Source organism: Asterias rubens, chromosome 20 (assembly GCF_902459465.1).
Source record: "Asterias rubens chromosome 20, eAstRub1.3, whole genome shotgun sequence".
In the NCBI taxonomy this organism is placed as follows: domain Eukaryota; kingdom Metazoa; phylum Echinodermata; class Asteroidea; order Forcipulatida; family Asteriidae; genus Asterias; species Asterias rubens.
Genome location: NC_047081.1, coordinates 4,988,023 through 5,003,998, shown reverse-complemented (window position 1 = coordinate 5,003,998; position 15,976 = coordinate 4,988,023). Strand labels below are relative to the sequence as shown.

The following is a 15,976-nucleotide window of genomic DNA, read 5'->3' as shown; positions in this document are numbered from 1 at the left end:
ATTTAGTCAATACTAACAGCTATTGCCACCACTGTTATAATATACATCCCACTCGTCGCCCCATGGTGAACGGTTGAATCGTCCATGGCTTTGGCCAACTACACGTGCCTAGAATACATTTACAGTCGAGGAGTCGAGTTAAAACAAGTAATTATTACAATGTGATGGACAACTAAGCGTAGCCCGATTGTCTAGTGCCTGAGGTCTTCAAGGCGTTTTATTCTGGCTGGTTTCCGAAAGCCGGGCCGTTTGCAAATATTGTTGGTCATCGTGGACTGACAACGCACTGTTACCCAAACTGTCATTAAGCTGCTCAAGCTGCTTCAGCAAAGTTGTTTTAGTGGGAATGATATATTACAACTTTGTTTATAATGTGTTTGTTCATCATTTAAATGTAAATTTGATATTTGTACACTGAGCTTTTCGTAATTATCGATCAAAACATTATGCTTCAACCTCAAGGTTTTGAAAAACTAGAAAAACTTCTGGCGTCCTTATGATAATATATACTTTGACTTCATGTTTCTTTTATATCTGCATGTGTGATTGTTTTGGACCGTGTCCGGGGAGAGGGGGGGGGGGGTGCCATGCTTGAGTGATTTTACGAAACTTGCCACAAATGCTCATTTCCTACGTGATGAAGTGAAACACCAAAATCATTTTTACCTTAAAAGCATGTTTCATTAGTAGTTTTTACCATGTCTGCACGATTCGTCTAACTGCTGTAAAACATTGCAAACTGCAGTAAAATGCCCGAATGTGTAAACTTTATCTATAATAAAAAATAAAATAAATATCAATCATTAATGAATTAAAATCCTACATGCCCATCTCTATGTAAATGATAACCATGATTTAACAATGTGAACCTTAGACTTAGTACTGGGAAAAGTCAGAACGTTTGCTGATCGGAAGCACCGTCGGTTTACTGGCAAACTAGATTCACACTATGCCACGCAATCCTGATGGGATTGCAGGCTCTTGAATTGTGGTAAGTTCTTTTATCGGCTATAGTCAATCAATGAAGTATCCTCAGTCTTAAGCATTTGTATTTGTTAGCTATGAGGCATTTTGTTTATTCAAGTTTATTCAAGCAATACATGTATTTAAATCAAAAGCGAAGCTTGCGGGAGAAGTTGATTTGCCCCAAATGGACACTGATCTACCTTGTTCAAAATGCAAGGACCATCTGCATTTGTTATAGTTTGCTGCCTTGATCAAGGCGCTACAGCCAACCGCGACCTGCAAAATCCCAGTCCCCATCACTGAATTCCGCCAGCGCACCGCTCATACATAACACAATGCATATAATACGTGTAAAATGTACACACACACACCCATACAGTACATAGATGTACGGTACATGAGTACCTTTTGAGCAACATGCACGAGGTTGAAAGTACAAAGACACGACCGTACTCACGACTACGCTATACTGTTCTCGCTGTACAATGTACATCACAAACAATGTATACGTTGTTCGTGTATACACTGCGTGCAGTTTTTGTTGCCGAATCGTGCCGCGCACCGCCGGGCCGGGGCACACTACGCAACAGCCTTGAATCAAGGCTAGTGTTTCTCAAAATCTTACGCTTATGTAATTAATTAGATCAATTAAAGGAACATTACAGAATTGGTTTTGCTATCAAAAAAGTTGCTGGCAGTGTAAGCACTTTATGTAACCCACCATATACAGAAACTGACAAACCTGTAGAAGTTTGAGATCGATCGGCCATCTGGGTCACGAGCCGATTACAAATTTTGCGTTGCATAGATGCCAAAACAAAAATGAATTCAACGCTCACTGAGCGATAAACTCTAAACGCGAAATTACATTATTTATTTCTCATCAAATATGAAATTTCAGACAGAAATACTTCAAGGGACGTTTTCTACTATCATCATCACTATACCGTGTAAATCTGTGATCTTCACGATTTTTGCTCTTACCAATTCTGTGAAGTTCCTTTAAGCCAATTAAGTGTATGTACTTTTTGTAGGACAAAAAACACAATGTCCACAGATTTACACTAAACTTACACAGTTCGAAGATTGTGATAGTAGAAAGCTTCCCTGGAAATATTACGTGCTGAGGTACTGTATTTTTTGAGAAATGAGTAAAACAATGTAATGAAAATACTTTTCGTCTCATGAGACGAACATTAATTTAAGCATGTACAAACGTATGTTCATAACATTGTTTTACTCATTTCTCAAAAACTACAGCACCTCAGTAAGTAATATTTGAAGGGAAGCTTTCCACTATCATTATCTTCAAACCCTGTAAGTTTAAAGGGACACACCGGCTAACCATTTACGCAATTTAGGGGTGTAGATTCATAAATAATGTTTTTATAGATGGTTGCTGTAAAAAAATCATCAAAATGTCACGTACAGCGAAAAATAATTTTAAAAAACCAAAGCGAAAAAAGGCCAGCGTATACGTGTTTCCAGCCGTTGCAACTGTCAAATCTTCGTGACATTGTCGCACAATGTTGTAAGTAGACTGGTGCTTTGTTTATAGCAACGTGTTACTATTGTGCAGCATAAGGATCCAGTCTATCCATACAACCAGCATAAACGGATCAGGCAAATCCTCCGACGATGGAGGTAGACCTTCGTGCTTCGACGCACATCCAAAGATCGTCACGAAGAACACAAAGAAACTAACCCAGAATATGATGGGACAGGGACAAGTAAATAAAGCATTCCTGGCCCCAATAAACTAGGCATACTACTGCATAGCCATGATGCAGTTTGGAATGCGATCGTGGCGTTATGTGCTCCCGACGTTCCAGGACCCAATTTCATAGTGCCTTCATAGTGGCACAATATTTGCTAAGCACAAAATAGTAATGCAAAGCTGAAACTGATTACCAGCCAAATTTTAATTAAATTTGAAAACTTTTGGCTGGTTCCCGACTAAATTTTTAAACAGTAAAGAAAATTTGTAAGCAGTATTTTCTGCTAAACAGATGAAACTGATCACAACGGGCCCTGTTTACAGTGAAAGATTTTTTATCTCGGTGGGGGGGGGAGTGCATCTTGAGGGATTCAAAAGCGTCCTTGTGAGAATGTATTTTGAAACGTAAGCATAGCTGCAAATCTTGAAACGTAAGCTTTACTCGGGATTGAAAGCGTACCTTCTGATTATAGCGTAACTGGAACCTAAACATATCTTGGATTGTATAAGCGTAGCTGAGTAGCTGCGTAGCTCGAAACGTAACCATTTCTTTTGAAACGTAACCATATTTTTTGGAACGTAAGCATATCTTGGTACGTAAGCATAGCTGGGTATTTTGGAACGTAAACGTAGCTGCGTATGAAACGTAAGCCTAGCTTGACTCGGGATTGAAAGCGTACCTTTTGATTATTGCGTAACTGGAACCTAATTGTATCTTGGATTAAGCATAGCTGAGAAGCTGTGTAGCTTGGAACGTAACCATATCTTTTGGAACGTAACCATATTTTTTGGAACGTAAGCATATCTTGGAACGTAAGCGTAGCTGGGTACTTTGGAATGTAAACGTAGCTGCGTATGGAACGTAAGCGTAACCTGACTTAGTATTGAAACGTACCTTTTGTTATTATAGCGTAACTTGAAGGAACGTAAGCAAAACTTGGAATGTAAGCGTAGCTGAGTAGCTGTGTAGATAGAACGTAACCGTATCTTTTGGAACAAGCATATCTTGAAACGTAAGCGTAGCTTGACTCGGGCTTGAAAATAAACCTGTTGATATTATAGCGTAAATCATTTGAAGGAACGTAAGCGTAGCCGAGTATCTGCGTAGCTTGGAACAGAACCAAATAATACCTCAACAATCTCAAAAACAACACTTCATTCACATAATAAAAAATAATAAAAAAAGTTGACAAAATAATGCTTTGATGATCTTTTTTTATCATTATTTTTTTTTCAACCTTTTACAAAATTCTCATTCACCTGTCCTTTCTTACGATCGGGGCTCCGTTTTATCCTTTTTTCTTCTTTGTAAAACATTGTTTAAGCTACTCACACAATAACACTGTCAATATAACAAAATGCGGTATTCCTATGTTTTGACATAATCAATCTTTTATAATTACCTGAAAACTCATAACAAAAAGAAACTAGGAGCCATGAAACAAAACAGAGCATTATGCGATCATAAGAAATAACGGAATCGACACGAGGTGTACCGACTGACAAACCCACAAAGACAAACAGGTACTTTGATGTCTGGCTCCCAACCCCTCCCAAGCTAACGGCGAGACCCGCACGCTTGGAGTTCATAGCGCCCCGGATTACACCTCCAGCCCCCCACGAGACACGGCATGCGCGGTATGGTATAATGCCCCGAGGCTTACGTTCTGATTGCTTCACGCCGTGGGGCCATAAACAAGCTTCCGTTACACGGACTCTTTGAATGCGAATCTTACGTTAGTTTTTTCACCATTATTTACATTTTGTAGCGATAATTTGAATACATGATCTTTTTCGTTACTTTTAGACGGCTGGAAGTAAAACTAGCCCGGAAGGTCACGTGATTGTTTGTACCACTTTTTGGTTAGAACAATCACGCAACCTGCGTTTTTGTCTTAAAATGCTCAAAAACGGCTAAATTTGACGATTTGTTTTCAGGACTGTTCTTCTTCATTCCTTGAAGACCGTTGAAGTCATATCTTAGTCCATTTTGTAGCCCAAATAGCCCAATTCGGCCGGTGTGTCCCTTTAATGTAAATCTATGGACAATTTGAAAAAGTACCCAAATCCTTTAAACTGTTGTGGATTGTTTTTTTCAACTCCCCAATCAAGCAAGGAGTCTTCTAAAATGGTACCTGAACTGAGGTATGGCATGCATTAATTACCACGATTGTTGAGTAAGGACCTATCAGTGGAACTGTGTATTCGGTGTATATGCACGTGTACACACTGAACGAGATAAAACAAATAGTTTGAAAATCGGTCTAGCGCTCAATATTGACGCAAATATATTTACATTATGCAAAACATGGCACTAGAGTAATCATATCAACATACTATTTGCTCTATTATCATGGTACAGCAGCCTGCGATGTAGTAAAGAGAGGTTGGGTCCCCCCGTTTAATTGTATTAACTACATCGTATAGCTGCAACTTTACAACGGTCTGGTTAGGTACTATCACTCATATTTGGGGACACGTTTGCTAAACTTTTGGCGTTTTCTCGTATTTAAATCAACATCAAGATTTAACATTGTGTGTAGTAAAATCAGTAGTCAATGGATTGGTCATCATAGCAAATAGGCCTACATGCCATTATTATATTGGTAATGTTTTCATTGTTAATTTTGAGAAGTAATTAAGTTTAAGCTCTACTCGGAGGGAATAGGGCGTGTCAAATGATGTTATTGTGACCGGTGTTGGAAAGAGTTAGGACTAGTCTTATCTCAAGTTACTAGTCCTAACTTAGGACTAGCTGTACATGTTTGATATCTCGTAGGACTAGTCCTAACTCTTTGTGAAATCGACCCCTGGACTCTTTTTTTATCAATAAATCACATACGGTGGAAGTATCGTGGCCGAGCGGTTAATTAAGAGCACCGAATTCAAACTCTGGTGTTTCTGATCAACAGAGTGTGGGTTCGAATCCCCAGCCGAATAAAGGCACTCTCACACGCTTTAGTAAGCGTATGCCGACGTATGCCAACATCTCTAACACGTTGGCATACGCTGAACCAAATATGGGGTTTTCAGGCGCCGTAGCACCTGGTTAATACTATAACGTGCTCACAATTGGGTCTCAGAATTCACCACTGCAATAATCTATCTTCCTGTAATGCTACTCTCACACTAGGGAGAATATGCTAGCGAATGTGCTTACGAACGGAAATATTAAAAAATCGCTCAAACTTCGCAACATTCGCAACAAATTCACTACGTTCACAAGTCATTCTCCACCTCCTTACGAAGATCGGTCACTTTATGCTGCTCTCACACGGCGAATATGCTAGCGAATATGCTATCAGAAGGAAGTATATGACAATCTCTCAAGCTTCGCAACATTCGCCGTGTCTTCGTAAGCGTTGGTAACAAATTCGGAAACTTCACAAATTATTCCCCACCTCCTTACGAAGATCGCTCAATTTGCAAACCGGTTTGTAAATTTCAGCGAATGTTGCGAAGACGGTCATTCGGCGTGATTTCGTTAGACTTCGTTATTATTTTCGTAAGCATTGGTAACGTTGGTAGAGCATGCGTTAAGCGTTTGCAACGTTCGTAAAGGCATTGGCAAGCGTTGGTAAGCATTCGTAATATATTCGTAAGGAGAGGGCCGACCGAGGACGATCGAGGGGTGAGACCGAGATGAAAATAGTCACTATCCAACCGCCATTTTGGACGAATTCAACGCGAAATTCAAATATTCATGTTCGCAAGAACATTCGCCACTCTGTGAGAGGGCCAATACGACGCACTTCCGTACATTCAGCGAATGTTGTGAAGACGGTAACTTGGTAAGCCATTGGTACTGTTGGTAAAGCTTGCGTATTATGCGTAAGATATTGGTAAGGAGAGGTTTGAGGACAACCGAGAACATATTTACTATCAAATCGCAACATTTGGGCGAATTCATCGCGAATTTCAAAGATTCATATTCGCAAGATATTCGCCCAAGTGTGAGAGTAGCATTACCCTGTTTGGTAGATACGTGCGCTATATAAGACTTCGATGTTACTATTCTAATACAATGGTAACATTGTTATTGCAGAGTAAGATATTGCAATGTCACGTGTTATTTGTGTTTTATCTGATATTTCTTTGTTGTACTGCCATAACATTGGACAGACGTTCCTACGGTGGCTGATCTCCGCCAACAAATAAACACTTTTTCAGTATGGCGTTATAACGCCCTACACGGCGTTATAACGTCCTAAATTAGGGCGTTATTATACACATAATGAATGTTTATGAGTGCAATGGTGCGAATATGTTCATGAGTTGAAAGATGGTATACACATAATGAATGTTTATGAGTGCAATGGTGCGAATATGTTCATGAGTTGAAAGATGGAATGTTCTATTCAACGAGGCGGAGCCGAGTTGAATGGAACATTCCAGCTTTCAACGAATGAACATTTTCGCACCATTGCACGAATGAAAAACATTCATTATTTGTTTTATATAACATCCAAGTAGATCTTTGTCATTTTGATTGAAAGATACAACTTTCAAAACAAACAAAGCGTAGGCCTACAATTTTTAATTGTAGAAGCCGAATGCTAGTAATGTTACTAATATGCCTTGCAGTAACACTGCTGCGTTACCAAAGACACGCGCACGCAGTGATGTTTTTACTCAGCTTTTTCGTTCCATCCGAAAAGTACCATTGCACGCTGGCAGCGTGCAATGGTACTTTTCGGATGGAACGAAAAAGCACGGTGAGTGACTCAGCGTGTATTGGTTCTTTTATTTGCTATCACGTGACGGACAATCCTTCAATCAAATGGCAAGGATCTGCTTGGGTGTTATATAAAACGCCCTATTTTACGGCGTTATAACGCCCTATTAGGGCGTAATAACGCCCTATACTGCGTTATAACGCCCTAAATTACCTAATGGGAGACTTTCTGGGACGATAGAGGGCAGCAGACTTACCGGGTAAATCCATTGTTCTCAGAATTATGCGCATGTTCAGAACTACGTAAACAATGGAAATTTACCCGGTATGTCTGCTGCCGCCTAGCGTTGGAAAGTCTCCTATTGAGAAATAGGGCGTTATAACGCCCTAATTTTACGGCGTTATAACGCCCTATCAGGGCGTAATAATGCCCTATACGGCGTTATAACGCCCTAATTTACGGCGTTATAACGCCCTAATTGAGTAATAGGGCGTTATAACGCCCTAATATTACGGCGTTATAACGCCCCATTAGGGCGTTATAACGCCCTTTACGCCCTATAAAATAAATAAAAATAGCTAGCCTCCCTTGATGAAGTGATTTTTTTCCCCAAAATTTTGTTTTTTAAATAATGTTTAGACATTTTCATGATTGTCATCCGCTGCCCCCCCCCCCCCCCTAATGAGGAAAGACGAAAGTTATCGGTGGGGGGGGGGGGGGGGGGGGTTGGAGTAGAATCCTGGAGAAACTACTACAAGTTTCAAAACTCACATTAACTTCTAATTTTATTACATGATTATATGGGTCTGTAGATTTGTTCGGGACAGGAATTAGGTTTCGGTTAATTCCTGATTTTCGGTGACATTCAATCAACCCCAAAAGTAAGTTACCCTTCTGACTTCTATTTGGAATGTACAGACCATCACGGTTCAAATTTGCTCTGAAAGAATTCCATAACGCAGTAAAAGTTTGCACCAGAGGTTTCCTTTCATAAGGACTCTATCTATTACTATGAGTGCATCACACAATTTTGCCCTTTACATAGAGCCCTTCTTCCTAGGAAGGTTTCTGTCGCACGGTTTTTGAAGCACAAAGTGTTTCCAGAAAATAAAAGTGCTTATGATTTAACTGTGAGTTTTTTTAGTTTTTTTTTATTCTTGCTATATATGTACTTGACATATTATCACCCTTCGTGATTGAGGACTAGAAAAATGATTGTCACCATGGACCTTGCTTTTCTGATGGTTTTATGCTAACTTTAGTCGATAGGCGTCGTTTCTGTGGAAATTATTTAATAAATATAATTTGTATGCTATCCCAATATTTTGTTTTTTAAAACGGATGCTAAATCTATACAAGTTTTCATATTTTTTTCTGAATTCTTTGGCATAATATAATTACTATTAAAAAGACAGATTGGCTGGAAAGCGCTGTTTTATTCTTTAACTTCTCCCTTTGGAAAACAACTTGTGGAAGAGTAGAATAATAACACGCTTTAGCCCTTAACTTATGAAGAAAATATAAAACACTTCACAAAACTTGAACAAGAATATCTAAAAAATATTGGATCAGTCTATAGTTGGTCTTTGAAAAGCGTTTGTAACCGTTTGTTATAAAATGCATATGGGTAGAAACATGTTCTGTTAAAAAGTAGAATACAATGATCCACCCAACAAGCCTCGCAAAATTACTAACACGGTCGGCCATTTATGGGAGTCTAATTTTTGACTTCAACAATTAATGGCCGACCGTGTGAGTTCGCAGAGTAAAAGGAAAACCACGCAATTTCGACGCAAATTTGTATGGGTAATTGTATTCTACTTTTAAAACATCTTTCTACCCATGTGCATTAGATCAACTCGTCCAATCCAAGGCAACGTGTTCCTTATTTACAACTAATACGAGTTGCCCAACATGTTCAACATGCTCATCACGGTCATACAAAGAGTATGAAAGGGGTCGGAGACCACGTGTGACTTTAAAAGGTTTTTAAAATACGCATCATCAATTTGAATGAACATTTTTGATAAGTAGTACTTTAGGGCGTTATAACGCCGTAAATTAGGGCGTTATAACGCCGTATAGGGCGTTATTACGCCCTAATAGGGCGTTATAACGCCCTATTTTTCAATTAGGGCGTTATAACGCCGTAAACTTAGGGCGTTATAACGCCCTATTTCTCAATTTTATGGCGTTATAACGCTGTATAGGGCGTTATAACGCCCTACTGGAACAGTGTTTATTTTTTGGCGGAGATCAGCCACCGTACGTTCCTTTCTGTCCTCAAACCTTAACGTGACACGTGAACTCTCTGCCCATGTCACTCGGTGAAGCAGAGGATGTGGTAGGCCATAGGCCCAACTAATCAAAATCCGCGTCCATGCGTCTAATTCGCCGCACCTTGACGATTACTGACGGTGTGTTGTGTCTAGATGTGATAAACAACACACCAGCCAGTGAACGCAATCATTCACTCCCATCCAGGTGCCAATGACTCTGCAGTCACATGCAGTATGCTGTGAGCTCAAATCGCAACTGCTCATGGGAGATGACTCACAATTTTTAACAATGTCTGAATTCTTTGATGGAAGTTCAAACAGGGTGGCACTTGTCTGTCTGTAATCTAAAAGTTTCAGTATGGTCATCGTGCTAATATGGAACACGCTTCGTTCATTATTAAGTTTTTAAATCGGAGAAATAAAAACTAGTAAAGTATAGATTCCTTGGAAGATCGAGTGGAAATAATGAAAACCAAAACCCCTCGAGGGAGAAATTGTGTAATGCACCTCACAGGGCATATCTGCGCCACGTAACCCAATATCAACAGCAATAATAGAGAGGAGTTCCGACTTCATGCATACATGAGGGAACTGCGTAGAGGAACTACACACGTCGTTCCATGTGTTATGGCTTGACAAGGTAATTCAACTTCAAGTGAATGCATCACAACTGTGTCAAAGTAGGCTACATTGATAAGAAGTTACACCAACATGAGGGTCCTTAATCGATTTTAAAATTATAACTTTATGTTGTTATTTATTAGCGAGATACGAGTGGATTGTGTCTTGTGAAATCATTTGCAATCGCAAATCGCCTGTTTCAAAAGAGTTGACAAATAAACCATGTTTGCCGTAAAATGCTCACTCTTAATTATAGCACTGAACTGAGTATGAGTTTAGTATATATTTATTTTTTGGGTTTGCGGTAACACCATCTGCTTGTTGTAAAATTTTTGTTATAAAATGGGTTGTTTAAAAAGAAATTGTGTGAGCAATGCAGTTTCTTCTTTTGTATATCAATAAAGTTTTCATGTCTTATTTCTAATGTCTTTGTTACCATAGAGAGAGGACGATTTTATACATACTTCGTAAAAAGTTATATACATCATCTTGTATAAAATGCAGTATAATTATTGAATTGACTAAGCAGGTGGACAAAAATGTTCTCCCAAATTCTTTTCCCTTAAAATGTAACTGCGTCATTACAATAATATTAGGTGAGCAAAGACATTGACAACAACGGGAGTCGAACCCACTTTAATTACGTACATGCCCTCCACCAACTGGACTACTGTAGTATGCTAGGCGACGGTTTGGTCAATATCATTGTTCGAGGTGCCAGTCAGATTGGTTGAATGCAAACTGAAAGTTCAGCATGACCAGAGATCAAATCCAAAGGATATAACCCAGGAAGTGATAGATGGCAAGAGAGGGATCACTTTCAGTTCGTATTGCAAATATTGAGCAATAAACTCCAAGGGAAACTGAATTTAAGTAAATATTTAAATGGTTAAAGGGTTTGACTGAAGAAAAAAACGATATGTTTGATTTCTGAAATATGAAGTTGCATCCCCTATTAAGGTGATCCCATGGCTGCCACTTCCCCGGTTGTATCGAAACTTGGGTGTGATCCCTGGCTTCACGGCAGTTTAAAGGTTGTATGGCTTCTGACTAACACCCCGAACAAAAATATTGACAAAAAGGGAGACAGTCAACATATTTTATGCAAATGGCAAAGCGCCGGCAGCAGGTCGTTGGTTCTAATCTTGCTCTAGCCAATTTGATCTTTGCTCAATCGCAGAGTCAATCACTTGCAATAGATGGAGTAGCACCGTGCGCCATTTTCTGCGGTGTCTTCAATCTATAGATTGTGCACCAAATGACACCGCAGTTGTAAACTTGTTTAATAGAGGGCGCTACCAATTTTGTTTTGAGCGAAGTTTTAAACATTACGTCATTGGATATGAACAGTAAAGGGGTATGTACAGTAATTGATGAACGATCTGAAAAGGCTGTATTCAATGCCACGTTGCTTGAGCAGAATTAGATTTCAGGGATGAATAGAAAACTTTCCGTAAAAAAAAAAAAAAGTTAGATTTTTTTTTTACATTTAGAAAGCTTACGTCATTGCACGTTTATCTAATGAAATAATTGTATCCAATAAAATCATAGGTTCTGTAAAACAGTACTTGTATTATAAAGACAGGGTGACACCAGTGTTCACGGTAATAACCTTGTATGAGTGTGCCGTTTACTATTCATATGAATACTTGTTGTGTTGGTAAAGACGGCGTTATAGCTTGGATTTATAGCTTTTGAGAATAACCTAAAAGGGCAAAGGGAATTTTGTCGTACATTATATACACTCTGTGGTGTGCAGTATGTAGGACATTTCAGAGGGATTGTACTCATATTTTAGTTGCATTTTGACTACTTTGGTTTTATTTGTAAAATGTATTCTCCCCCTTTTGAGGAATGAGGTTTTCCAGATCCAGATTTGTAGTTGCTGTTGACTGTCACACCACGAGAAGATGTAGACTTGTGGACAAGTCGTTAAATGGCTTTCGCGGTGATAGCGTTTGACTCTCACAGCGATTCCGAATCTCCCCGTGATTCCCAGACACTGGCGTATTATCGGGAGACTACTTGCCCCCACGAGACTACTGCTCCAAAGACTACGTTCCCTTTTAATAGGGAGCTGTCGTCGGCAACCAGCAGCTTCAAGTGAAAGCAAATCTTACGAGAGCAGTATTCGATCGCGAAGACCTGAATCATTACGTCAGCACAACGACTCGACTAACTCACCGCGGCAGCCCATTAACGACTTGTCTACAAGTCAATAGTGTGTGCTGTAAGTGGTTAAAAATGTTACGTATTATTGGACTCTCAGGGAACTAGTTGCCACATGACGTGCGCGCGTCTTGACGCGCACCTATTTCACGGTGACGCAAATATCATTCACAAGCCAAATATAATACGGAACTTACAAAAGTTGTTTCATAATGCAAATATTCATAATGCTTCTCTTTCTCTTTACTTTTTACTAGAAATAAGTCTAAGACATAAATAAGGGCTTATGGACTAGCAAGGAGGTAACTAGAGCACATCTCATCCCCGGTCTGTGAGTGACCAGAAGAGGGATCTATTTTACAATGCCTTATGAACAATTGAATCATAAACAATTCAGGAAAATAAAAGGAGTGCTTTAGTTTCTCACAGTTTTCACTGTTCACGTTTAATGTAGGAATTGTATAGTCTATTTCCCGAAAACTTCGCAATGTCTTGACACACGTTTAGTTCCCAGGGGCGGAAACTTAATTCACTGGCCTAACCCAATCTGTTCCAACCAACCAGAATACATAATTAGCAACAAGTGTTTTATGATTTGTTATCCCTAGATCTAGTTTCATTAATGTCCCCACACCCTTTCACAACCCAACAATAACTAAAAATAACCTTTTGCCCTTGTTCTTTGCAGTTGGTGAAGATGTTTGCTGTGGTGGTGTTCCTGTTCGCTATATGCTATCTACCAATTCATACATTCAACATTGTTCAGGATGTCTACCAATACGTACTCTGCTATCAGTACATCCGTATTATCTACGTCACAGTGGTCGCTGTAGCAATGAGTAACTGCATGTATAATCCCTTCATATATTGCTGGATGAATAGTAAGTTTCGTGATGGTTTCAAGAATGTAGTACGTTGCCTGCCGGGTGTGAGACGGTATAGGGATAGGCAGCAGGCAAATCAGTCAGGTTCATTCCGTGGCTTGAAAAGAACCAGTACTCTAAATACACACATGCAATCCTGACTATAGGCTGAAATTATTGGTGCAATCAATGCATCAATAATTTCAAAAATAACAATTTCAAAGTAATTTGTGGCGGTAAGTATGGGCAATGGCTTGTATTCGGGTAAACTGTAAATAAAACTGGTCGATAATTAACCGCCGATGTGTTGGAATAAGGTTCCCATTTATTCCAATTATTGTGGAGGTATGTAAATAGCCTAGGAGTGTCTTATTGTGCCATATCCTATAGTTCTCTAAACTGAATTATGAGATCAATGATAATTGCGTTTGTGTCAAACTAATTATTTCATTGTACATAGAAATGTAAATAACTGCGTTGGTACTGGTTTGCCGTACATTGCAAATGATTCAGGCTTGTTTTTGATTATTAGATTATAACTGTCTACAAATTGCTGTCACTGTATGTACTTCGGTGATAATTAATGTCATAAAGGAATTTGTAATTTTGCTCTTAACAGTGAAGTGTGTCAGATAAACCAGGTTAAATATAATATAAAACAGTATAACAGTATAACTACGGCAATCAGAAACCTCAAGAAATAATGTTTCCGTCGGTTGCAGAATCCAGCGCACACCCCAGCATTTTTCCCCGGGCGGAAAAACCATGAATATTTATACCTCCCCCCAAAATGTACAAAATAACAATGATATAAATGCCGCTGGGAGTTTGGGTGGTGGGGGAGTGTTTTGTCAAGGGACTTTTACAAAAGTGATCCGGGTGTTTTGACAGATCGGATACGCTCTTGGTTCAATATTCAAAACTATCAGACACTTTGCTAAAAATACTATTTCCAAAGTATTGGAAAATAAAGAGAAGTCCTTGACTGGCCAGACCTGCAAACCACAATGGGTTTAAGTCAAACGGAAGCGGGTTTTTTTTTGTACAAGGGTTGCATTTCATGAAAACAATCTATTAAGACATAGTTAAATACATTAATTACTGTGGCAGTAAATACTAAACTACATTGATGCAGCAGAAATTTGTTATTGACAAAAATATACAGGATGGTTTCAGGTAAAATAATTTCCGCGTTGTTACAATCCAAATCGAAGTCATGCTAATTTCGAACCAGTCTGGCCGTCGAATATTTAAAATCTTGATGATTTGAAAGGCATATTTTATTCGGGTGAATGTTCACGAAGTTTTGAAATAATTTATGGCGAATATACTAGTGACACCAGTTATGCGATATCTGATATTTGTCAGTAAACTAAAATAGCTCAGTAAGATCAGCTTTACAAAATTCGTCATGCTTTCAGATTTGTAAATAATTAGTGAGATCAACTTTACAAGGCTTGAGGTGCTTCAGTTAAAAGGTTTTATCTCTAAAAGTGACCTCAGCCGATGTTTGATATTTAGCATGCTTTTGGTTCCTGACTCTTTTTACAAGCACAAAATTTGTGTTTTTTTTATCCACTACTGTATTTAAAATACAGTAGTGGATAAAACTCACTCCACTGATTGAATGAATTACTATTTAGAATGACAGTGTCGTGCATAACCAACAGTCCACTTCCAGGCCGTTTTGGTAATTGCATCTTACCAAGAAGGAGACGATTAATTAATTCACTCACCCAGCCGCAGTCCATTCAGATGAAGGCCAATTCTCACATGTGCCAAACAAGATTCGCGAATACTTCGTAGACCTATACCGTAAAATGTTGGTATATCACTAGTTGGAGAACAGCGTTGTATACGTTAAATTAGCCCCACCTCTTTCAGTATAACATTGTTAACACGAAAGATGTCCTCTATAAGGCGCATTAGTCCGACACGAGGTTTCCATGTGTTGCAAGAAGTCGATACTACATCGACTAGACAACTGCATCACGTTCTTCCCGATCAACTATTAATGTTTAAAGGACATAATTCAAATCTGTCTTTCCTGTACCAAAACCGGTGTTTTATCATTACACTATTGGCCAATTCACTGCGTTTGCTTCGCCTACCTGACAGTTCTGTTGTTCTAATTATCTTTCGATTATACAATCTGAATTGTGTAATAGGTTTAGTACTGATGAGGGTTTGTTTTGCCAAATGTGTCCACGAGTTGTAAATATTACTTTAGTCTAGATATCCAAAAGTTACCCCGAGTATTGCAAGCACGCTGTTGCTGTACCTGTTTATCATACCGTGTGATACTATACACATAATGAATGTTTATGAGTGCAATGGTGCGAATATGTTCATGAGTTGAAAGATGGTATACACATAATGATGTTTATGAGTGCAATGGTGCGAATATGTTCATGAGTTGAAAGATGGAATGTTCTATTCAACGAGGCGGAGCCGAGTTGAATGGAACATTCCAGCTTTCAACGAATGAACATATTCGCACCATTGCACGAATGAAAAACATTCATTATTTGTTTTATATAACATCCAAGTAGAACTTTGTAATTTTGATTGAAAGATACAACTTTCAAAACAAACAATTTCAACTGTAGAAGCCGAATTTTACTATGCCTTCTTGCAGTAACACCTGCTGCGTTACCAAAGACACGCGCACGCAGTGATGTTTTA

The 15,976-nt window shown here is 38.9% G+C and overlaps 1 protein-coding gene across 1 annotated transcript in view; it reads left to right on the top strand.

The window, feature by feature from the left end:
• LOC117304134 (tachykinin-like peptides receptor 99D) overlaps positions 1 to 15,665 on the top strand; it is a 28,690-nt gene extending 13,025 nt beyond the window's left edge. The window contains exon 2 of the mRNA XM_033788634.1: positions 13,117 to 15,665. Within this exon, the coding sequence (XP_033644525.1) occupies positions 13,117 to 13,452 (336 nt within the window). The 3' untranslated portion in view covers positions 13,453 to 15,665. The remainder of the gene's footprint in view (positions 1 to 13,116) is intronic.
• Positions 15,666 to 15,976: the final 311 nt, after the last annotated feature.